General features: G+C 41.4%; 2 protein-coding genes across 2 annotated transcripts in view; both read right to left on the reverse strand.

Annotated features, from left to right (window-relative positions):
* The window catches only part of LOC118710240 (zinc finger protein 420), a 241,764-nt gene that overhangs the window by 19,622 nt on the left and 197,975 nt on the right, over positions 1 to 24,167 (reverse strand). Inside the window, exon 11 of the mRNA XM_045575959.1 lies at positions 2,581 to 2,654. Coding sequence (XP_045431915.1) covers positions 2,581 to 2,654 — 74 coding nt within the window. The remainder of the gene's footprint in view (positions 1 to 2,580; positions 2,655 to 24,167) is intronic.
* On the reverse strand, positions 186 to 5,149 carry LOC123651715 (zinc finger protein 501-like; the record flags this gene model as incomplete). The annotated part of the gene is made up of 2 exons (XM_045576014.1): positions 5,143 to 5,149; positions 186 to 1,710 (listed from the first exon to the last, which is right to left on the reverse strand). A coding segment is annotated over exon 2 (1,395 nt), but the record flags the coding sequence as incomplete, so codon positions are not given.

The raw sequence follows: 24,167 nt of genomic DNA on the forward strand, positions 1-24,167 counted from the left end.
CATTCTCTACATTTGTAAGGCCTCTCTCCAGTATGAACTCTGCGATGATAAGTAAGGGATGAAGACTGCCTAAAGGCTTTGCCACATTCATTACATTTATAAAGCTTCTCTCCAGTATGAACCCTATGATGTCTAATAAGGGAAGATGAATCACTAAAGGCTTTGCCACATTCTCTACATTTGTAAGGTTTCTCTCCAGTATGAACTTTCTGATGTCGAATCACGTTCGAGGCATGGAAGAAAGCTTTACCACATTCTCTACATTTATAAGGTTTATCTTCAGTATGAACATCTTGACGATTAGTAACACCTGCATGGCTAATAAAGGATTTGCCATATTCTCTATATTTATAAGGTTTCTTTCCAGTGTGAATTTTCTGATGATTAGTAAGGGTTGAGGGCCAGCTAAAGGCTTGGTCACATTCTCCACATTTATACAGCTTTTCTCCAGTATGAACTCTCTGATGTCGATTAAGGGTTGCAGACTCACTGAACGCTTTGCCACATTCTGTACATTTATAAGGCTTCTCTCCAGTATGAACACTCTGATGACGATTAAGGGAGGAGGACTGACTGAAGGCTTTGCCACATTCTCTACATTTATAAGGTTTCTCTCCAGTGTGAATTTTCTGATGACTACTAAGGGTTGAGGGCCAGCTAAAGGCTTGGTCACATTCTCTACATTTATACAGCTTTTCTCCAGTGTGAACTCTCTGATGTCGATTAAGGCTTGCAGACTCACTGAATGCTTTTCCACATTTTGTACATTTATAAGGCTTCTCTCCAGTATGAACACTCTGATGCCGATTAAGGCAGAAGGACTGACTAAAGGCTTTGCCACATTCTTTACATTTGTAAGGTTTCTCTCCAGTATGAACTTTCTGATGTCGAATCATGTTTGATATGTGGAGGAATGCTTTACCACATTCTCTACATTTATAAGGCTTATCTTCAGAATGAACACTGTGATGATTACTAAGAACCACATGGCTGTTAAAGGATTTGTCATATTCTCTATATTTATAAGGTTTCTCTCCAGTGTGAATTCTGAGATGAATACTAAATGTTGAAGGCCGGCTAAAGACTTTGCCACACTCTGAACACTTATAAGACTTTTCTTCTATATAATTTCTATGATGTTGATTATGTCTTGAGGACTGACTAAAGCCTGTTCCATTTTCTTTGAGTTTGCAAAATTTTGCTATAGTATGATTTCCTCCCGTATGTACAATAAGAGATGAATGACATTTAAAGGCTTTGCCACATGCTTCATATTTGTAAGTCTTCTCTGCAGTGTGAGTTTTCTGATTTAGAGTAGAACTTGAAGGCCAATTAGATGTTTTATTAGAATCTTTACATTGATAAGGTTTTTCCCCACTATGGATTTTTTCCATTATATTTAGATTGAATATTTGACTGAAGACTCTCCCACATGGATTCCATTTGTAAGCCTCCTCCCCAGCATGAATATTATCCTGTTCAGAGTAATCTGAAGACTGCTGAAAAGATTGGACACATTTACTTCCATTGTACGTCTTCTCCACAATAGGAACAACCTGATGTATGTTGTGATTGGACATTTGGTCAATGACATTTCCACTGTTATAATGGTCCTCTGCAAGCTCACTAATCCGATAATTAAAATATGACTTCTGCTTCAACTTTTTCCAATGTTCAATCCATTGATAGTTGCTATTTCCATTATGTGTACTCTGGTAATAATGGGAGATATAAAGACCTTTAATAACAGTTATAATTTCATTTTAACTCATTTCATAAGAACCATTTTGTGACATTTATTAAACCAAGATGGTTGTACAGAAAAAGTTTTCCTAATTTGTTAAAATTAGACAAAAAATAAAAACTAGTACAAAACATTAACTGTCAGAGGAAGAAGAATGAATCTTTGTTTAAAAGACTACCAAATTTCCCAGCCACATGGCTCAGTGGTTGAGCTTTGATGTATGAACAAATAGGTCATGGTTCTGTTCCCATTCTGGGCACATGCCCTGGTTCCAAGATCAGCCCACAGTGGAAGGAATGTAGGAGACAGCCAATGAATGATTTTCCCATCATTGATGTTTTTCTCTCTCTCGTCCTCTCCCTTACTCTCTAAAAAATATATATATATATATATTTTAAAATAAAAAGTATCATAAAAGATTGCTAAATTGAGTACATTTAATTTTACAGCTACAGTATAGATCTACACATTTTAGAACTGATTAAATGAAAATTTAACGCCACCCTACATTTTAAACACTTCAAATGATTATTTACACTGCGGATTGTGAATTCCTAGTTTATTCCGATCCCCTTTCCAAGAATACATAACAGTAAAAAGTTGTTTTTGACCATCATGTGCAAAAACATACTGATCTGCCAATGTAACTGACTTTAAAGTGGGAGGTTTCCCAAATGCTTAATATACTTGACCTCTATAGGTAACAAGAAATTTATTATAACTGTTTCAGATTAGTTTTGTTTATATTAAAATCCTCCCTTCTCATCCCACTCTTCCTGAAATTTTAAGGCTTTCATTAAGTGTACATTATCAAAACCACACCTTTTATATCTTACCAGTATTATTTCAGAGAATAAATCTGGTATTCCAGGATTGAGCATAAAGGCCTTGTCATTTTCAGATAACATAGCTGAAAGAAAACAAATTTTCAGTTTTGATAATCAGGTGAGTGCACTTTGAAGTTAACAGCAAGTATTGATCAAATGACATTTTTAATTACTCCAACAGCCAGTCAAGAATTCAAAGAAGCTGAAACCGGTTTGGCTCAGTGGATAGAGCATTGGACTGCGGACTGAAGGGTCCTGTGTTTGATTCCGGTCAAGGGCACGTTGCGGGCACATCCCCAGTAGGGGGTGTGCAGGAGGCAGCTGATCGAAGTTTCTCTCTCATCGATGTTCTGGCTCTCTATCCCTCTCTCTTCCTCTCTGTAAAAAATCAATAAAATATATTAAAAAAAAGAATTCAAAGAAAGCTCAAGATAGATACAATGAAGAAAACTCACATCAAAGAAGAAGAAAGAGTTGCTTACATTTGCCAATGATACCTGCTCAAACCCTCTGGCACACAATGGCCATATTATAAAAACACTCCCAATTCCCAGTTTTTTCACTGGAGAGACAGAGGGATGAGGGAAGTGTGTCTTCAATGATATCCCTGTTTTGAAGAACATGTATCTGTTGTGCATGACACAGTGTGGAAACAGAATGATGATAGTGCATGTGAGTACCCTGTAGTGGCTGTTACAGAGAAACAACGAGCCGAAACTGGTTTGGCTCAGTGGTAGAGGGTCTGTGGACTGAAAGGTTCGATTCCGGCCCAGGGCATGTACATTGGTTGCAGGCACATCCCCGGTGGGGGGGGGGTGCAGAAGGCAGCTGGTCAGTTTCTCTCTCATTGACGTTTCTAGCTCTCTACCTCTCTCCCTTCCTCCCTGTAAAAAAAAATCAATAAAATATATATTTAAATAAATAAAAAAAGAAACAGGGGAGAATTCAACTAGGAAATTAAACATATAACTAAACAAAGAATACAGATCCTGAAAACAGTGTTGACTGAAAGTACACTTTGTTCTACAGATGGTTATTATTTGTTTCCTTCTATAGAAAGCATGTTCAAAAGCCTGCTTGTTTATAATTCTGGAATCTCAACAAAAGATATTAAGTTATGCAAAGAAACAGAAAAGGCCCTAACCGGTTTGGCTCAGTGGATAGAATATTTTTACTTTAATTATATAATATTTTGGTGATATTATTGTAATTTTATTTCTCCTTTTTAGCTTTACGATATTTAGTTCCACTCTTTTTCAGGTAATTAATACATTTCCATTAATGTAGTGCACATTTGGATACTTTTATTTTGTGTTTCTGACAGTATACTTTTTCTGTTTTTTTTTTTTTTTTTTTAATAATATACATTTTATTGATTTTTTACAGAGAGGAAGAGAGAGGGATAGAGAGTTAGAAATATCGATGAGAGAGAATCATCGATCAGCTACCTCTTGCACACCCCCCACTGGGATGTGCCCTCAGCCAAGGTACATGCCCTTGACCAGAATCAAACCTGGGACTCTTGAGTCTGCAGGCTGACCCTCTATCCACTGAGCCAAAACAGTCAGGGCTGTATGTGTGTGTGTGTGTGTATGTGTATTTTAATGTCTAAAGCTATATGGTTAACTAATCTATAAGATAGATGGCAAGAACACACATTAGGTAAAGACAGATTCTTCACCAAATAGTGGGAGGAAAAACTGAACAGATACATGCAAAAATAATAAAACAAGATCCCGTTCACAGGCCATGAACCAAAATGAACTCAGCATGGATTAACAACTAAAATATCAGACCTGAAACCATGAAAGCATAGGAAGAAAGCATAGTCAATGAACTTTACCATCATTCTTAAAAATACTGGTTTAGATATATCTTCCTAGGCATAACAAAGGAGCTAAAAAAATAAAGAAATGAGACTACAAAACAGCAAGTTTGGCATAAGAAAAAAAACCACCAAGTAACAACAACAAAAACCCAGCAATTCTACATCCTCAAAAGCTAAAGATCCAAAATATTTAAGGAACTCACACTACTTAACACCAAAACTCAGTATGATTTAAAAATGGGCAGAGGAACTGAATAGACATTTCCCAAACAGGACATAAAAGATGCACAATAGACATATTAAATGATGTTCAACTCATCCATCATCAGAGAAATGCAAATGGACACACCATGAAATACCACGAAACACCTAACAGGATGCCAATCATCCATAAATCAAAATATGACAAGAATTACCAATGACTTGGAGAAATAAGAACATTTGTGGTTTATTAAAAATAAAAATAAAAAAGAACATTTGTGAACTGTCATCAAGATTATACTAGTAAACACACATGCACAAAATTCATGCAAGGGACTCAGCCCTTGTAGCCCCTACAAGCTTCGACTGTTCAAAATAATTAGCATATTAGCTCTTTATTATAAAGGATTGGTGCAGCCACTATCAAAACATGATGAAGGATTTTCCAATATTTAAAAACAAGTACCAGGTAATATAGATTCCATTTATGGGGATTTATACAGAGAACACAAATTCAAAGATATAACCACTAATTTATCCACTGCAGTATTATTTTCAATAGTGAAGATATGGAACTGGAAATAAAGGACTATTTTTATAATGATGTTCTGCCATTTAAAATAAAAAACTTCAAGCTGAAACTGGTTTAGCTCAGTGGATAGCGCATCTGCCTGAGGACTGAAGGGTCCCGGGTTCGATTTCAGTCAAGGGCATGTACCTTGGTTGTGGGCATATCCCCAATAGGGGGTATGCAAGAGGCAGCTGATCGATGACTCTCTCTCATTGATGTTTCTAACTATCTCTCTCCTTTCCTCTCTGTAAAAAATCAATAAAATATATTTTTTAAAAATAAAAAAATAAAATAAAATGAAAGACTTCATTAGACTTGACATGTAAGGATACAAAATTTATATCTCAACTCATCTCTTTCAAGATATGACTCACTGTGTTTATTCCAGAAATGACACAATAGCTGCAAAAAAAATCCCTCCATGTTATTGAATATAAAACTACATTATATAAAATTAATTTTATACTCAATTTATAATTAAGAGTATAAATAAAAAATTAATTTATAAAATTAATTTTATACTCTTCACACTTTTGAAAGACAAATACATAACCAAGTTTGTATTTCAATCCACTGTATTCAAATGGAAATTCCCAATGTATTAACTCAAACATTAAAGAAAAAACAGCAACAAATATGGTATCCACAACAGAAAAAAAAGAAACAAAAGAAAAAAGAAAAAAGAAAAGGGATAGGCTGAGAAAATAATTTGTAAAAGTCATCATGGCCAGCTGGCATGGCTCAGCAGTTGAACGTCAACCTATGAATCAGGAGGTCACGGTTCAATTCCTGGTCAGGGCACATTCCCGAGTTGCAGGCTGGATGTCAAGTAGGGTGTGTGCGGGAGGCAGCCAATCAATGATTCTCTCTGATTATTGAGGTTTCTCTGCCTCTCTCCTTCTCCCTTTCTGTCTGAAATCAATATATCAAAGTCAACAGGTACAGGACAATAGAACCAACATGGCTGAAAAGGACCAAGCAACAAAATATACTGAGTGGCCAGATTATTATGATCTCTGAATGCATAATAATCTGACCACTCAGTGTATATACACATAGAAAAATCACTATAACAAGTTCCTGCACGTCTTATGTCACTAAGGAAATGCACATTAAAACAATGAGAAGTAACAAAGAGCAGAGGCAAGCAACACTCAGCCACCACAGAACAGGTCAGAATCCAGAACACCGACCCCACCATACCTTGGTGATGTGGAGCAACTGGAACTCCAATCACTGCTGTTGAAAATGCCAAATGCTACAGCCCTTTGGGGAGACAATCTGGAGGGTTTTATAAAGCTAAATATACACTCATCATGGGGTCTAGTAATTGGTCTCCTTACTATTATACCAAAGAGTTAAGGCTTTTATCTACACAGAAGCCTACAAGGGGCTGTTTATTCATAATTTACAAATACTGGAAGCAATAAAGAGGTCCATCAACAAGTGAATGGATAAATACGCTGAAGCACATACAATAAAGTCTTATTCACTACTATACTATCTAATAAAGAGGTTATATGCAAATTGACCACCACTCCAGCACACAAGATGGCCACCATAAAATGGTCTGCCAGCCTGATCACCCCCTAAACACTCCCCTGCCAGCTTGATCGACACCTAATTGCTCCCTATGTGGCAGCCCAGTAACACCCAACTGCCCCCCCTTGCATCATGCCAGCAAGGGAGGAAAGTTTGGAGGGACCAGGCTTAAAAGGGAGGGCAGATGTGGGGAACCCAGGCCTGCAGGGGAGGGCAATTGGGGGGAACCAGGCCTGAAAAGAGTTCAGTTGGGGAGAACCAGGCCTGCGGGGGAGGGCATTTGAGGATGACCAGGCCTACCAAAGAGGACAGTTAGGAGCGACCAGGCCGGCAAGGGAGGGCAGTTAGGGGCAATCAAACCAGCAGAAGAGGCAGTTAGGAGTGACCAGGCTGCCAAGGGTGGGAAGTTAGGTGTTGACTAAGCCAGCAGAGAAAGACAGTTGGGGGCAACTTCTAGCCAGAAGACATGGTAGAATATTGGGATATTCTAGAAAATGATTTTCTAAAATATTATTTTCTGATAATTCCTTAATTAGTGTAGACAACATGGAATGTGTGCAAACACTGAGTTCCTAATTAACATATATCACAACGCCTTTCTTTTATACACCACAGAATCCTCATTTTTCCCTTTTTTTAAAAAAAAACTAGAGGGCCAGTCCAGGAAATTCAAGCAAGAGTAGGCTGTCCTTCCCCTGGCTGCCAGCACCGGCTTCCCTCCTATACACAGGACCCGGGCTTCCATCGCAGAGGGAGACTCCGCCAACCCTCACAGCTCACTGGTTGGGCCTGGACCTCCCTCTTTGGAACGATCACGGAGCAACCCGATTGATCACCTCGACAGGATGGATTATGGGGACATGGCCGGGTCCCCAACTAATCGCATCGAACCTGTCTTGGATATTGGGGCGTCAGTGGGTGTCATAGCATAGTCCCAGATGGTATTTCCACTGTTTGGCCGTCTTGTTCATTTGCATATTATACTTTTATTATATAGACTATATTTTTATTGCTTTCAGAGAGGACAGAGAAAGAGATAGAAACATCAATGACAAGAATCATCGATCGGTTGCCTTCTGCATGCCACCTATTGGGGGGCGAGGCTACAATCCAGGCATTGGCACCTGACCAGAATTGAACCTGGAACCTTTTATTTTTTATTTAAATATATTTTATTGATTTTTTACAGAGAGGAAGAGAGAGGGATAGAGTTAGAAACATCAATGAGCTGCCTCTTGCACACCCCCTACTGGGGATGTGCTCGCAACCAAGGTACATGCCCTTGAACGGAATAGAACCCGGGACCTTTCAGTCAGCAGGCTGACGCTCTATCCACTGAGCCAAACCAGTTTTGGCGAACCTGAAACCTTTTAGTCTGCAGGCCATGGAGTCTATCCACTGAGCCAAACCAGCTAGGGCACAATTTGTTCCTACAGAACAAATTCTACCACCGAAAGCAGAAGCCCCTCAGAGATCTTAAAATAATAAAGGAAACAAAACCCTGCGGGTGGAGGAGGAATTCAGGAAGTCATGCTCACCCAGGGAGGCCAGGTTGCTGTAGTTCTCCAACATCACATCCAGGTACAACTTCCGCTGAGCTGGGTCCAGGCACTCCCACTCCTCCTGAGAGAAGTCTATGGCCACATCCGTGAAAGTCAACAGTTCCTGAAAGAAAAGACACAGTTACCAAGAGGTCACCAGAGGAGTTCATAATGTCACCCAACATGAAACCAGTCAGACGAAGAGGTTTGGACCTAGGGGGGTATCCTGAATCATCCGATAAGATCACTTTGTCCCAGTAACATTCTCTGATGTGTTTTCTAACACTGACACATGAGGATGAAAGATGTCTGCAAATCCAGGTGCAGATTTTACTTTACAGGAAAATAAACTTTAAAATTAGGGCATGGCCCTAGCCCAGTGGTCGGCAAACTCATTAGTCAACAGAGCCAAATATCAACAGTACGACGATTGACATTTCTTTTGAGAGCAGAAAACCGACTTCTGCGCATGGCCACGAAGTTTCAATCGCACTGTCCATGCGGGCCTGCACGTGATATTTTGCGCAAGAGCCACACACAAGGGGCCAAAGAGCTGCATGTGGCTCCCGAGCCACAGTTTGCCGACCACTGCCCTAGCCGGTTTGCCTCGGTGGAGTGTCAGCCTATGGACTGGTTGGATTCGAGTGAATGTCACATGCCTGGGATGTGGGCTTCATCCCCAGTAGGGAGTTTGCTGGAGGCAGCCAATCAATGATTTTTCTCTCATCATTGATGTCTCTCTCTCTCTTTCTCCCTCTCCGAAATAATTAAAAATATATTAAAAATTAAATTAAATTAAGGCATGGACACAGCCATATGGATTTCTGAGTGTTGCATTAGGGTCAGTGGCGTATATTTCGCAGCGGGAAATGAGATGGTGGGTTGGAAGTATACGGACTTCTCAAATGTGAAGCAGACCACAACGAAATGTAAACACACAGATTCTGATCCAGGTTCTGAGATGGGGCCTGTGTTCCCACATGTGTAACACATGTCCTCACTTTTCACTTGTGATGCCAATGTTTCCACATCATGTGCCATACTTCTGAATACAGAGAAAAAGAAAACACAGAAAATAATTCATATACAAATTCGAACTAAAAGGCTTTGTTAATAGAATTAGGTTCTTATGGAATATGACACTTAGGAACCACAATCCTAGTGGGAAATTTACCATGAGTAATCTTAGAACTAGATTATTGTGGCTGGTCCGGCTGGTGTGGCCCAATGGTTGAGCACTCATCCATGCACCAATGTGTCACTAGTTTGATATGCAGTCTGGACATACGACCAAATTGCAGCCTCAATCCCCAGTGTGGGGTGTGCAGGAGGCAGCTGATCAATGATTCTCTCATCATTGATGTTTTTTCACCTCTCCTTCCCATTCTGAAATCAGTAAGAACATATATTAAAAAAGAGAGAGCAGAAATATAGAAACTGCTGACGTTGACAATCATAAGAAAAAAGGAAATGAAGAAATAAAGATAAAGTACCTGGAAAGGCAAGAACATCAGAAGTAGAGAAGGAGAGGAAGGAGCCCCAGAGGGATGAAGGGGACTGAGAGGGAGGAGGGGTCCTGGTGCACGGAAGTGGCCGTAACATAGGGGGAGGCACTTCAGACAGAGACACTGGTTCAGAAGAGAAGAATTGGGGGGAGTGAGTGTAGGGACAGAAGGGGGGGCTTAGGGATGAGGGAGAAGAGTGAGAAGCAGCACTGAGTCAGCCAGCTATGGGGAACAGGGCAGACTGTAACGGGGCAGCAAAGGGGACGCAGGTGTGGGGAGGGAAAGAGAAATAGATCAACAGATGTTTCAGAAAAAGCAAACACAGCCTCTGACACATCTTTTACCTGAGAAGCAGCCATTGGCCCTGGTCCTGATGGGGTCTGGGTTGTTTCCTCAGGTGACACTGTGTTGAGGAGTCACAGAATGTGCCTTCAAAGGCGTCCGCACAGCCTGGTAATCAGCTCCCTTCACACTCAGTCAGAAGGACCTGGAAATGAGGAAAAGATGACCCCCCTCCTGTCCTTGGTCACAGGAGGGAGTCAGCAGCAATGAGCTCCCACATGGAGACCACACTGTGAGGGGTTTTGTTTTGTCTTCATGTGTTTGCCTTTCCAAAGACTTCCACAACCTCCTATAGCAGTGAGCGCATGTACTCTCAACTGTATCCTCAAACCCAACAAAACACCCCTAATTTCCCCTGAAAAAGCCTGCCCTGGCACCCATGACAGGGCACCTTTAACCAGTTCCCTCCTGGGGCCTGCGAGGCTCCCCCAGAGCTGTTTTCAGTAGCGCTGGGTACCCACATCACACCCAGCACACCTGAGACCTCTGAGCAGTGGGAGGGGGTGGAATCGGAACTTGTACACGTGCAGGTTTCCTCCCCCCTTTCCCAGGAAGTTACAGAGAATAGGTCTTCATGCTAAAGCCTTTGGGAAAAGTTAGCTCCTGAAATGTGCTCATCCAATGACTTCACCATGAATAGAGGGGCCCTGTGGGAACCAAGTTCCAGTTCAATCCAGTCCATCCTTCAATAGTTCCAGAGAATGGACAAGAGGGACTTAGGGGAACAGCTCCTTTGTGGCTCACAGACACTAAATCAAGAAATCACATGAAGGGAAGGAAAGAGGTGCTGAACGTTAGGCCAGCTCACACGAGCTCCTGACTGTGAAGACCATTGCCATCCTTATCACGTGCACACCGAGATCGCCTCACATCCCTAAGTGCCAGTGAATGTCTCCATGTATGATAGACAGTAGAAAGGATGCAGGGCTCAGAAGCTGAATTACACACAATACATTTAAAGCCATAAACAATCAGCGTTCTGTCGTTTTAATGTACTGACTTATAGGTTTAAAGCTTTAATAAGGTGAAGACTATGTTATATTAAGCAAAGAACGATGAGACGTGAGTGTCAGACATCCCCACTGCTAATGTCAGAAGTTAATGGTCATTTACATGAATTTAATCTCAGAAACTCAAAAAGAAAATCCATGGGAGAGAAAAATAAATAAATAAATAAATAAAAAAGATCAAGTGCTTCTAATAATCCCTGATAAAGCATCACTCAGTCATCTCTGTTCCCAGGTCACCTCCTTCTTGCTATCCAGGGAAATGACAAGGGGCCCCCCGTGATCAACATATCAGGCTCTCCCTCTGTGAGTAAGGTTGCAAATGGAAGCAAATAAGTATACAATTTGCAAGTCTTATGAACAGGAGATTTGTCATTCTCATTCAAATCTGTTTAAACCAGTGGTTCTCAACCTTCCTAATGCAGCGACCCTTTAATATAGTTCCTCATGAGGTGGTGACCGCCAACCATAACATTATTTTTGCTGCTACTTCATAAGTATAATTTTGCTACTATTATTGATCGTAATGTAAATATCTCATATGTAGGATGTTTCGGCTTAGGTAACCCCTGTGAAAGGGTCATTTGACCCCCCAAGGGTTGAGAACCGCTGGAAACAATTCCATTGTTAAATTAAACATAAAAAGCCACAGGCCAATATATCAAACTTAACCATCCACACCCCCTCAGATCACTACTCACCCAGATCAGGGTTCCCCTCCTCCCACTGCTATGTATTTCTGTCTATGGGTCTGTCTCTGTCTCCCTGTTCCATTTCTCTCCACTGCGGTCCTTTCCTGTGTCCCCTCCTTCTCCCCTGCTCTTTCTCCCCTTTTCTCTCTGTCTGTCCCTACACCTGGACCATGAGACTCCTGAGGCCCATTTCCCTCTGGGGCTCTCTCTCCTGGTCTCTCTGCTCCATCTCCACACACGGCTGCGTCTTTCCCTCCCCACCCCCGTGTCCCCGCTGCTGCCTGTTAGAAACTGTGCCCCCCTGGCACTCAGACCTGATTAATGGGGGCCCTGGGAAGGCGGGCGCAGACCCCCAGGCCGGGCCATCCGGGCTCTTTGGGCGGGAAGCGCCGGGCGGGGGAGGGCAAAGGGCGGGAACCACTGACCAGACCTCCAGCCCCGCGGGGGCACCGGCGGCCCCGGGAACGGTTTTCGGCGGGAAAACCACGCGGCGGGCGGGCCCACAGCCACAGGCGGACAGACCGCGGGCCGGGCCTCAGTTTCCCCCAAAGGAACGCGGCGCCTCCACTGCGCAGCCCCCAGGACGCGCACTCACCGCCGGGAGGGGCTCCGGGCGGGGCTCCCACACGGACTTCAGCGCCCGCAGCGCCCTCAGCCCGCCCTGCGGGGAGGGGCCGGGAGCAGCGGCTTTAAAGCACAGACACCGCCTCAGGGAGCCGCCACCGGCCCCTCCGCAGCCGCTTCCGGCTGCCAGGACTGCGCATGCGCCTCCCTGGGGGCGGGGCCTGAGCGGAGCGGCTCCGCGGTGGGGGCGGGGCCATGCCTGGGCGGGGCCAGCGGGAGGGGGCGGGGCGGAGCCAGGGGGCGGCCTGGGCCCCTCCCCTCCTCCCACAGGGACAGCCCTTCCTGGGGGAGTTCCCGTCTTTGCTGGGTTTGGCTGGTGGCGCGGCTGTGACAGGATTCACAAGGAGAGAAGAGACAGGAGCAGAGAGGGCGGGGATTTTGCTTCTTTAAAGGGAGGAGAGGGCCAGGTGCCCTCTGATGGCACAAGGCCCCCCACATTGAGGGGCTGTTCTTTGTTAGGGTGCCAGCGAGTAAAGGCAGCTGTGGCAGAAGCATAAAGAGGGGAGGAGGGCTGAAACCGATGACTCTGGATAGAGCATTGGCCTGCGGACGGAAAGGTCCCAGGTTCTATTCAGGTCAGGGGCATGAACCTTGGTTGCGGGCACATCCCCAGTGGGGGGGGGTGTGTGCAGGAGGCAGCTGATCAATGTTTCTCTCTCATGGATGTTTCTAACTCTCTATCCCTCTCTCTTCCTCTCTGTAAAAAATCAATAAAATATGTTTCCAGATCCCAGAGGCTGTGCTTAGAGCTACTGGCTGGCCTGCCCTTCAGCTGCACATGCCCCAGGGAGGTGTCTTTCCCAGGATCTTCACAGGCCGGTTACACATTCTCACAGGGAAGTTGCAGAGAATTGAAAAGGTGGGCAGATGGGGTTTGAAACCAGAAACTTCCTGTCTGTGATTTTCCTGGATCCTTAAACCCTCGGTGAGGACGGGGATGGGGAGGACAGACTGCTCTCTCAGCCTCTCCCTGTCTCCCCATCTGAATGGAGAGGCAGCTTGAGTTAGGGAAGCAGGTGGATGGGGATGTCAGAGACACACTCAGACATCCATTAATGGGTAGGCACCTGATAAGATCCCATGGGAAACAAATTTCATTTGATTTCAAAGGTTAATAAAAAAAATCTAGTTGTTATTTGAGGTCTTTGAAGTCTTTGTGTTCTGGGAAGGCATTTTTAAATGAATATTTTAAATTCAGTAGTCCCTATAACCTAGTTAATGGGACAATGATATTAATGTAGACTGTCTCAAGTTAGTTTTCCTTATATTTGGGAAACAAAACAATTTTTAAATCAAGAATATTTAAAAATTATAAGAATAACTATTATCAGTTTACTCACTTCCATAACACTTTATTTTCCAGTATTTTCATGAATATAAGTATTCATTTGAATTTTATGAATCTTTATTTAAAAATATGACCTGTTTAGAAATCTGTAATTTAAAGTAAGTCAGTGAAAAGCGGTTTGGCTCAGAGGATAGAGGGTCAGCCTGTGGACTGAAAGGTCCCAGGTTTGATTCCCATCAAGGGCATGTAACTTGGTTTAGGGCACATCCTCAGTAGGCGGTGTGCAAAAGGCAGCTGATCGATGTTTCTAACTATCTCTCTCCCTTCCTCTGTGTAAAAAAATCAATATAATATATTTTAAAAAAATAAAGTAAGACCAGAGGATTATGTTTAACTTATACTATTTAATAAAATCCTGATATACAAACTTACCTAACAGCAGAACAAGCAGTAACTATGACCAGCAATGACCACCAGGGGGCAGACGCTCAATGCAGGAGCTTCCCCCTGGTGGTCAGTGTGCTCCCATAGGAGGTGTGCTGCTCTGCCTGAAGCCAGGCTCGTGGCTAGCAAACGCAGTGGCCAGAGCCACTCCCATTGCAGCAGCAGTGGTAAGGAGCAGAGCTGGCAGGCAGGAAGGAGTGAGGGGTCCCAGACTGTGCGAGGCCACAGGCCATGCTGAGGGCCACTCCCTGCTCCCCGCCCTCCCCTCCCCCCAAGTGCACACATTTCAAGCACTGGGGACTCTAATAAAAGAGCAATATGCAAATTGACCATGCCTCTACCACACCAATAAGCCATGCTCACCAGCCAATCAGGAGTGAGTATGCAAATTAACCCAACCAAGATAGCTATGACAACGGAGTGAGCAGGAGGCTTGGGTTTCCCCAGCGATGGAGGAAGCCAAACTTCCTGGCTTGCCCTGGCCTCTCAAGGCTACATTTCAATTATAGAAGATAAATAAATCCTAGCTACCAGGACCTCTGCTTGGGTCACCGGGGCACATGGCAGACCTGAAAACCACCATAGGGCCTTCACCCAGGCCACCCTACAACCCAAGGGAACCCCCACCCTGATCTGGGATACCCTTCAGGGTAAACCAGCTGGCCCCCACCCATGCACCAGGCTTCTATCCTATCTAATTAAAGAGTAATATACAAACTGACCATCACTCCAACACACAAGATGGCTGCCCCATGAGGTCAAAGATCCTGACCCCATGTGGACACAAGATGGCCACCACAAGATGGCCAGCAGGAGAGCAGTTGGGAGGGACCAGGCCTGCAAGGGAGGGCAGTTGAGAGGGACCAGGTATGCAAGGGATGGCAGTTGGAGTTGATCAACCCTGTAGGGGAGGGCAGTTAGGGGTGGCCAGGCTGGCAGAAGAGGGAAGTTGGGGGCAAACAGGCTGGCGGGGGAGCAGTTTGACATTAATCAGGCTGGCTTGGGAGTGGTTAGGGGGGTGATCAGGCTGGCAGGCAGAAGCAGTTAGAGGCAATCAGGAAGGCAGGGAGGTGAGCAGTTGGAAGCCAAGTCCTGGATTGAGAGGGATGTCCGACTGCCCGTTTAGACCCGATCCCATTGGATGTTAAACTGCCCATTTAGACCCACTGGGATCGGGTTTAAATGGGCAGTTTAACATTCCTTGAAGGGTCCCAGATTGGAGAGGGTGCAGGCTGGGCTGAGGGACACCCCTTCCCCCTGTGTGTATTTCATGCACCAGACCTCTAGTATTCTAAATAAAATATGAAAACCAACATTGTAAGTGCAACCATTGGCCAAAATGCACATCACAAACATTTAAGATGTATTACTAATCTTCTGAAGCAGGAGGCTAAAGCAAACAGCTGTTAGTATAAATGTGCAAAAGAGACACTGGAAGGCCAATGGACTTTGATATTCAGCAGGGCTTAATATCAGCACAAGTTTGCCCTGCTGTGATTGCAATTGTTCCAGGCTATTTCCTGACCTGATAATCTTTTTATAAAAATATATTTTATTGGGTTTTTTTACATAGAGGAAGAAATAGGAATAAACACATTGATGAGAAAGAAACATCGATCAGCTGCCTCCTGCACTCCTCCTACTAGGGATGTGCCCGCAACCAAGGTACATGCCCTTGACAGAATCAAACCTGGGACCTTTCAGTCCGCAGGCTGATACTCTATCCACTGAGCTAAACTGATTAGGGCTGACCAGATAATCATTACATTGTATACCAAATTTTACCTTTGATCTCCCTGTATGCATTACTAAAGGGGAAATGTGTATTCAAACTGAATTAAAAACCAGCATGACCCGGTGTCTCAGTGTTCTTCACAAAAGAGGTTCCATCTTCCTCTCTGTAAAAACTCAATAAAATATATTAAAAAAAGAAAATGGGTGTGTTGCCCTATTGTACCACATTTCCACTGGCTGAGGGTTGTGGATAAATTCATGTATTTGTATAGTGTATTTATTCTGTCGTCAGTTTCTTTCAAGTCATACTAAACTCGCAGGGAAGGTCATGGCATTCTGATATAATAATGTAATAACTGCTTCATTTGGTCCTTTGAACGGAGGCTAATCAATTAGGAAACATGAATGTATAATAATTTTATGCACTTAGGGATGAGTTGTCTGTATACGTTCTCAGATATGCCTCATATCTTCTTTATTTTACCACATCAACCAATGTTCATCACTTCAATCTATGCCTACTTTGAAGATACATCAGGATTTTGGTGAACTGCCACCACATTTCCCTGAAAGTTTAACTGGCAAATTTAGTCAAAATTTATAATGCCCACCGGGACTGGTTTGGCTCAGTGGATAGAGCGTCGGCCTGGGGACTAAAAGGTTCCGGGTTCGATTCCGGTCAAGGGCATGTACCTTGGTTGCAGGCACATCCCTAGTAGGGGGTGTGCAAGAGGCAGCTGATCAATGATTCTCTCTCATTGATGTTTCTAACTCTCTATCCCTCTCTCTTCCTCTCTGTGAAAAATCAATAAAATATATTTTTTAAAAAAATTTATAATGCCCTTTGCGATAACATAAAACAAAATTCTAAGTCAACCACAATCTCCATTTAGATGGTCTTCAAGCAGTGTGCATTACAATATAAGCAATATTCCATAGAAAAGAATATATCAGTGAAACCCATGCAATATACAAGACCTCACAGGTATTTAAGGCAGTAACAACCCCATGATTTCACACAAACACCAGGAATAAAACATGGTAGCATCAGCGATATGGGAGCAGAATCACATTCATATTTACTTTTCAATATATCGCAAATAATGTCAATAAAAAATAGACAACACTGTAAGTAAATTATGGAATCATTGCTTCTTTTAATATATTCAAGTATAATAAAAATTACTTATGTTCATTTAAACATTGGATTATTCTCTATAAGTATTCTGATTTAGAGTAATACCTGAAAAATATTGACTATTCATCTAGTGTGAATTCTGTGATACTTTAAAATTTAATTTCAAATGCATTCCTAAAAACTTTGGAAATGCTTTTAGGCTTTTGAGAAGCATTTTTTTTTTTTTTTAAACAAAACTCTTTTGTCCTGTATCATGAACATAGAATTAAGTCCAAATTGCAATCCCTGATACTGACTGAGACTGCAGGTCCAGCTACAGGATTTCCCACATTCTTTGGTTTTAGGATTTCCCTCTGCTATAAATTTCAATGTGAGGAAAAAAATTATAAATGTGGGATAAAGACTTTTGAACATAGTTTACATTTCATTGTTTCTCACGAGTATGAATTCTAATCTCAAATATGGTTCACGTATGGAGTGAAACTTTGCCACATTCTTTATATTTGCCGGGCTTCACTCCAACAATAATTATGACATGATGAATAACATATAAATGAAAATATACACTTTGGCACATATGTTACAATTTATAAAACTTAATTTGATCATACTCAATGAAATTAGAACATTTGTTAAATCTTTGAGCAAATTCTTTATATTATGAGTAAGTTTAAGTACTTACTCATAATTTGCGATGACATAAAACAACATTCTAAGTCAACCGCAATCTCCATTTAGATGGTCTTCAAGCAGTGTGCATTGAAAAGCTTTGCCACATTTTCCTTTGGTAATGTTTCACTCCATTATTTTTTGTTGCGTGAGACACCAGTCGTGATTACAGGCTTTGACAGACTCACTATATTTATAGGTCTGCTCTCCTGTATGAATTTTATTGTGTTGAGAAAGACATCAATGGTCATTTAAAAACGTGCCTAATTCTTCACATTTGTAAGGCTTCTCTTCACAATGAATTATCTGATGTTCAATAAGATCACACTGACAAGAAAAGGATTTTCACACTCCTTACATCTGTAAGATTTCTCTCCACTATGAAGTCTCTCATGTGGACTAAATCACGAAAATCTTTAAAAGCTTTTCCACATTTCTCTAAGTCATGAGTCTTCATCCCAGTATGAATTTTATGGCGCACAGTCAGTCAGTCCTCACTGCTGGTGAAGTACTAATGGCACTCCTTGTAACTCTAAGGCTTATCTCAAGTATGTACACTTTGCTGTACAATAGGACAAGTACACTGGTTGAAGTCTTTGCCACATTCTCTACATTTATAAGGCTTCTATAGATTATGAACTCTCTGATGATAAGTAAGACTCGAGGACCTACTAAAAGCTTTGCTACATTCTCCACATTTATAGGGTTTCTCTCCAGTATGAACTCTCTGATGATAAGTAAGATTAGTTGCCCCACTGAAGGCTTTGCCACATTCTGTACATTTATAAGGCTTCTCTCCAGTATGAACTCTCTGATGCTTACTAAGGTTTGAGGACTTACTAAAGGCTTTGCCACACTGTCTACATTCGTAAGGCTTCTCTCCAGTATGGACTCTCTGATGTACAGTAAGGGTTGAGGACCTGTTGAAGGCTTTGCCACATTCTCTACATTTATAGGGCTTCTCTCCAGTATGAACTCTCTGATGATAAGTAAGGTTTGTTGCCACAACAAAGGCTTTGCCACATTCTCTACATTTATAAGGCTTCTCTCCGCTATGAAGTTTCTGATGTCTATTAAGGTTTGAAGAATTACTGAAGGCTTTGCCACATTCACTACATTTATAAGGATTCTCTCCACTGTGACTACTCTGATGAAGACTACACCTTGAGAATCTCCTGAAGGCTTTGCCACATTCTCCACATTTATAAGGCTTCTCTCCAGTATGGACTCTCAGATGATAAGTAAGGGATGAGGATCTGGTAAAGGCTTTGCTACATTCTCCACATTTATAAGGCTTCTCTCCAGTATGAACTCTCTGATGAAAAGTAAGTGTTGATGCTGCACTGAAGTCTTTGCCACATTCTCCACATTTATAGGGCTTCTCTCCAGTATGCACTCTCTGATGATAAGCTAAGTATGATGCCCCACTGAAGGCTTTGCCACATTCTCCACATTTATAGGGCTTTTTTCCAGTATGCACTCTCTGATGATAAGCAAGGCTTGAGGCCGCAGTGAAGGCTTTGCCACATTCTTTACATTGATAAGGCCTCTCTCCAGTATGAACTCTATGATGTTGATTAAGGACTGAGGACTCACTGAAGGCTTTGCCACATTCTCTACATTTATAAGGCTTCTCTCCGGTATGAACACTCTGATGACGACGACACTTCGAGGACCTCCTGAAGGCTTTGCCACACTCTCCACATTTATATGGTTTCTGTCCAGTATGAGTTATCTGATGGCCAGAAAGGGTTGTGGAGCACCTGAAGGCTTTGCCACATTCTCTACATTTATATGGCTTTTCTCCGGTATGAATTCTCTTATGATAAATAAAGGCTGAGGACCGGCTGAAGGATTTGCCACATTCTCTACATTTATAAGGCTTTTCTCCTGTATGGATTCTCTCATGTTCACGAATATTTGAAAGGAAATTAAATGTTTTACCACATTCTTTACATTTATAATGTTTTTCTCCAGTATGGAGTTTCTTAAGTTTATTTAGATTGAGAATTTGACTGAAGAGTCTTGCACAGAAATTAAACTTGTAAGCTTTCTCTCTGATATGAATATCGTCTCGTTCAGTATGATTTGAAGATTGTTTCAAAGGTTTGCCACATTTACTTTGTTTGTTTATTTCTGCAACAGTATGAATAAACTGAAGTATACTTTGATTTGACATTTGGTCAAAGACTTTTCCACCATTATAATGGTACTCTGGAAACTGAATTTTCTGATGTATATTACAATTTGACCCTTGGTTAAAATTTTTCAAATGTTCCTTGCATTGATAAATTCTGTCTTCATTGCATGTATTCTGGTAATCATTAAAGATCGAAAGGCCTTTAGTGACAGCTATAATTTCATTAAACATGTACATTTTTTTTCAAATAACTATTTTGTGGAAAATATTAAACCATGATTGTGTGTAACAAAAACACTCCTTCCAGGCTGGTGTGACTCAGAGGTTGAGCAACAAACCATGAACCAGGAGGTCACAGTTTTATTCCTATTCAGGGCACATGCCTGAGCTGTGGCCTTGATCCCCAGTAAGGAGTGTGCAACAGGCAACCAGCCAGTCAATAATTCTCATCACTGATATTTCTCTCTCCTCTCTCCTCCTTCCTCTCTCTTAAGTTGATAGACATATTTAAAAAAAGATCCCAAAGTTTATAAAAAATTATAGACATTTGTGTCAAAAATATTATTTCTCAATAGTATACGATACCTTAATATAGAAGTCAACAAACTAATTGCAATTAAGTTTTGTGTGTTCATTATAAATCACTATATTCTAGGAAAGACTGGAAATTTCATCCCACACTACACTGTATTAATTCTTATATTTACAGCACAGATTATATAAATTCATAGATTTTCAGTATTTTCATTTCAAGAATGTATAATATTAAAAACATTATATTTGGACTTCACATTTAGAAATATATTAATTTAAAAATATAACTAATTTAAATTGGGAGTATTACCAAATATGTAATACTTTTGATTTCATTAAGTGACAATGATTTTATTATGAATAACTATACCACATTACTTCTGTCCATGTTAAAATACTTTTTTCTCATTTACCATCCTCAAATTCTAAGGTTTTCACTAAATGTACATTATCAAAGCCATACATTCAATATCTTACCAGTATTATTTTAGAGAATGAATCTCTTATTTTTGGCTTTTGCAAAATGGCCTGGTTGTCTTCAGATAAGATAGCTGAAAGATATGAAATAAAGTTTCACAGTTATGATGCCCAGAGGAAATGCACACTGAACTAACCAGCAATTACTGACCAAATGACATTTTTTTAAAATATATATTTCCTGTCAGCTGATTTCTCAACAGAAACCATGCAGGCCAGATGGGAAAGGCAAAAAATATTCAAGGTGATGAATAGCAAGAACCTACAGCCAAAATTACTTTACCCAGCAAAGCTATCACTCAGAATCGAAGGCCTTCGCAAATGAAAAAAAGCTAAAGGAGTTCATCGCTGCCAAACCAGAATTATATGAATTGTTGAAGGGGGTTCTTTAGGAAGAGGAAGAAAATAAAGATAAAAATTATAAACAACAAATATGTAACTATCAACAAGTGAAACTAAAAACCAAGGGAATTAAAAAATCTGATGAACAATATTAACTGGTGAATATAATAGAATCAGAGGTATGGAAGGGGAGTGGAATGACAATTCTTGGGGGAAAAGGGGAGTAGGGGGTACTGGAAGAGACTGAATAAAAACTGTGCACCTATGGATGAGGACAATGGGGGGTGGAGAAAGGGCAGAGGGTGTGGTGGGAACCTGGTGGGAGGAGGGATGAAGGGAAAAAATAAAAGAGGAACATTTGTAATAATCTGAATAAATATTTATTTAAAAAAAGATAAAAACGTAAATAGAAATTATATATATATATATATATATATATATATATATATATATATATATATTTTTTTTTTTTTTTTTTCCTCATTGATTTCAGAGAGGAAGGATGGAGGAGAGAGATAGAAACATCAATGATGAGAGAGAATTGATTGGCTGCCTCCTGCACTGCTCTTACTGGGGATCGGGCCCACAACAATTCTATACATGTGCCCATGGCTGGAATTGAACCGGGGAATCTTTAGTCTGCAGTCCAAAGCTCTATCCACTGAGCCAAGCCAGCCAGGGCCACATAACATTTTTGAGTACTCCAAAATTAAGTTAAATGTTCACAGCAAGATCAAGAAAGGTACAAGGAAATGTCACATCAAAGAGAGTTATAAAGTTGCTTCCATTTGCCACCAATACTTGAAAACACTCTAGCAAACAGTGGCAGTATTAAAAACAAAAACTCCCACTTCCTAGTTTCTTCTCTGAAGAGACAGAGATGAGGGTACTGTGTGTGTTCAATGATCTTGTGTTTTTGCAGTATCTTGAAGAATATGTTTCTGTTTTGCATGATACAGATTGCTAAACTAATGGCATTACTGGTACATGGTGAATGCATTGTAATGGCTGCTAAAGAGAAAAAGTGGATGACTGGTCAACATGGTTCAGTGGCTGTGCATCAACTTATAAACCAGTGTCATAGTTCGATTGCTGGTCAAGGCACATGCGTGGATTGTGGGCTTAATCCTGTGTTGAGGGGCAGGAGGCATTCGATCAATAATTCTCTTTCTGGGGGACACATGTCATAATTTTAACAATAAAGAATTATTAAAAATAAATATAATTCTCACTCATCATTGATGTTTCTCTCTCTTCTTCTCTGAAATCAATTAAAAAGTATTTAAGAAAGAAAAAAGAACATATGAGTAATTATACAAACACTACAGAGACTGCAGTAGTGAAAACACTTAGCAAGAACAAAGAGCCGAAACCGGTTTGGCTCAGTGGATAGAGCGTTGGTCTGAGGACTGAAGTGTCCCCAGTTTAATTCCGGTCAGGGGCATGTACATTGGTTGCGAGCACATCCCTAGTAGGGGGTGGGCAGGAGGCAGTTGATCGATGTTTCTCTCTCATCCATGTTTCTAACTATCCCTCTTCCTTCCTCTCTGTAAAAAAAAATCAATAAAATATATTAAAAAAAAAAAAAGAACAAAAAGATATTTTGGGTTATGGGGGAGAAATAGAAAATTATTTTAACTTGGAACTTACACTCTGCCCTCAAACAATTTTGACAGAAATTAGAATTTCTACCTCAGGTGATTGTTATTTTCTCTTACAAAAAGCAAGTCCATAAGGCCTGGTTGTTTAAATTCCTGAACCCCAACAAGAGATATTAAGATATTGAGAAAAACTAAAAAACATGGTCCAAACATAAAAGTATTTATGAAATAAAATGGACATAAAAGGGAAGCTAAAAAAAAAATGCACCAGTATAAAAATACAACAGAATTATCAATGAGAGATATGACCAACCTGAAGAATCAAAAAACTTACATACTACATTGAAGATTTTGATAGAGGGAAGCCCACATGGGACAATAACAAATCGACCACTTTGCATAGCAAATCGAGTGACATAAATACCGAGTAGTAAAAAAGAGTGATGACAGAAATTAAGAGTTTAAGACTTGGGCCGAGACCAGTTTGGCTCAATGGATAGAGCGTCGGCTTGGGGACTGAAGGGTCCCGGGTTCGATTCCGGTCAAGGGCATGTACCTTGGTTGCGGGCACATCCCCGGTAGGGGGTGTGCAAGAGGCAGCTGATCGATGACTCTCATCGATGTTTCTAACTCTCTATCTCTCTCCCTTCTTCTCTGTACAAAATCAATTAAATATATTTAAAAAAAAAAAAAAAAAGAGTTTAAGACTTGGGGAGCAATGTCAGCAAAATGGAGGCGAGAGAGATCACCCAGACTTTTCCTCCTGCAACTAGAATAAGTTAATCAACTATATCTCAACAAGGAATTCCCTGCTCATTATAGAAGCCTGACTGAGGGACCACCACACTGAAACATCTAGAGGTGTGCAACCAGGAATAGAAGGAGAACAAGGGAGGAGAGGCCAGATGGCCATGGACACAGCCCTGCAGCAGGAGTTGGTGACCAGCTCCATCCAGAGTGGGGGAAGCTGGTGGTATTTAGTTGTTTCCATGGGGCAGAACAGAGAGTCTCAGTGGGCACTCCAGCAAGGTGAGCAGTGAGAATAGCAGCTGAGCCAGCAGAGATGCCTGGGCAAGGACATAGAATAGGGATTCTTCCATGACTATCTACTGTAGGGCAATGGTGTTTCAGACAAAGCGATGTAGCCACAGAGTGCTACCCTCTCCCTTAGATTCCCAAAACTTGCTTCCACTTGCTCTGGGTCAGAGACCACAGTATCAGCACAGAGATCTAGTGCAATAGAAATCACTGTTGACTTCTGTGATGGATAACCAGGTGAGGCCTGTGGGTGGGAGGACCCACAGAGGTCTGGGGTCACCATTACAATAACGGCAAAACTAACACCCACCAAAGCAGCAGGGCTGCAGTCAGCTCTA

The sequence above is a fragment of the Pipistrellus kuhlii genome, unplaced genomic scaffold, assembly GCF_014108245.1.
Source record: "Pipistrellus kuhlii isolate mPipKuh1 unplaced genomic scaffold, mPipKuh1.p scaffold_m20_p_71, whole genome shotgun sequence".
Taxonomy (NCBI): Eukaryota; Metazoa; Chordata; class Mammalia; order Chiroptera; family Vespertilionidae; genus Pipistrellus; species Pipistrellus kuhlii.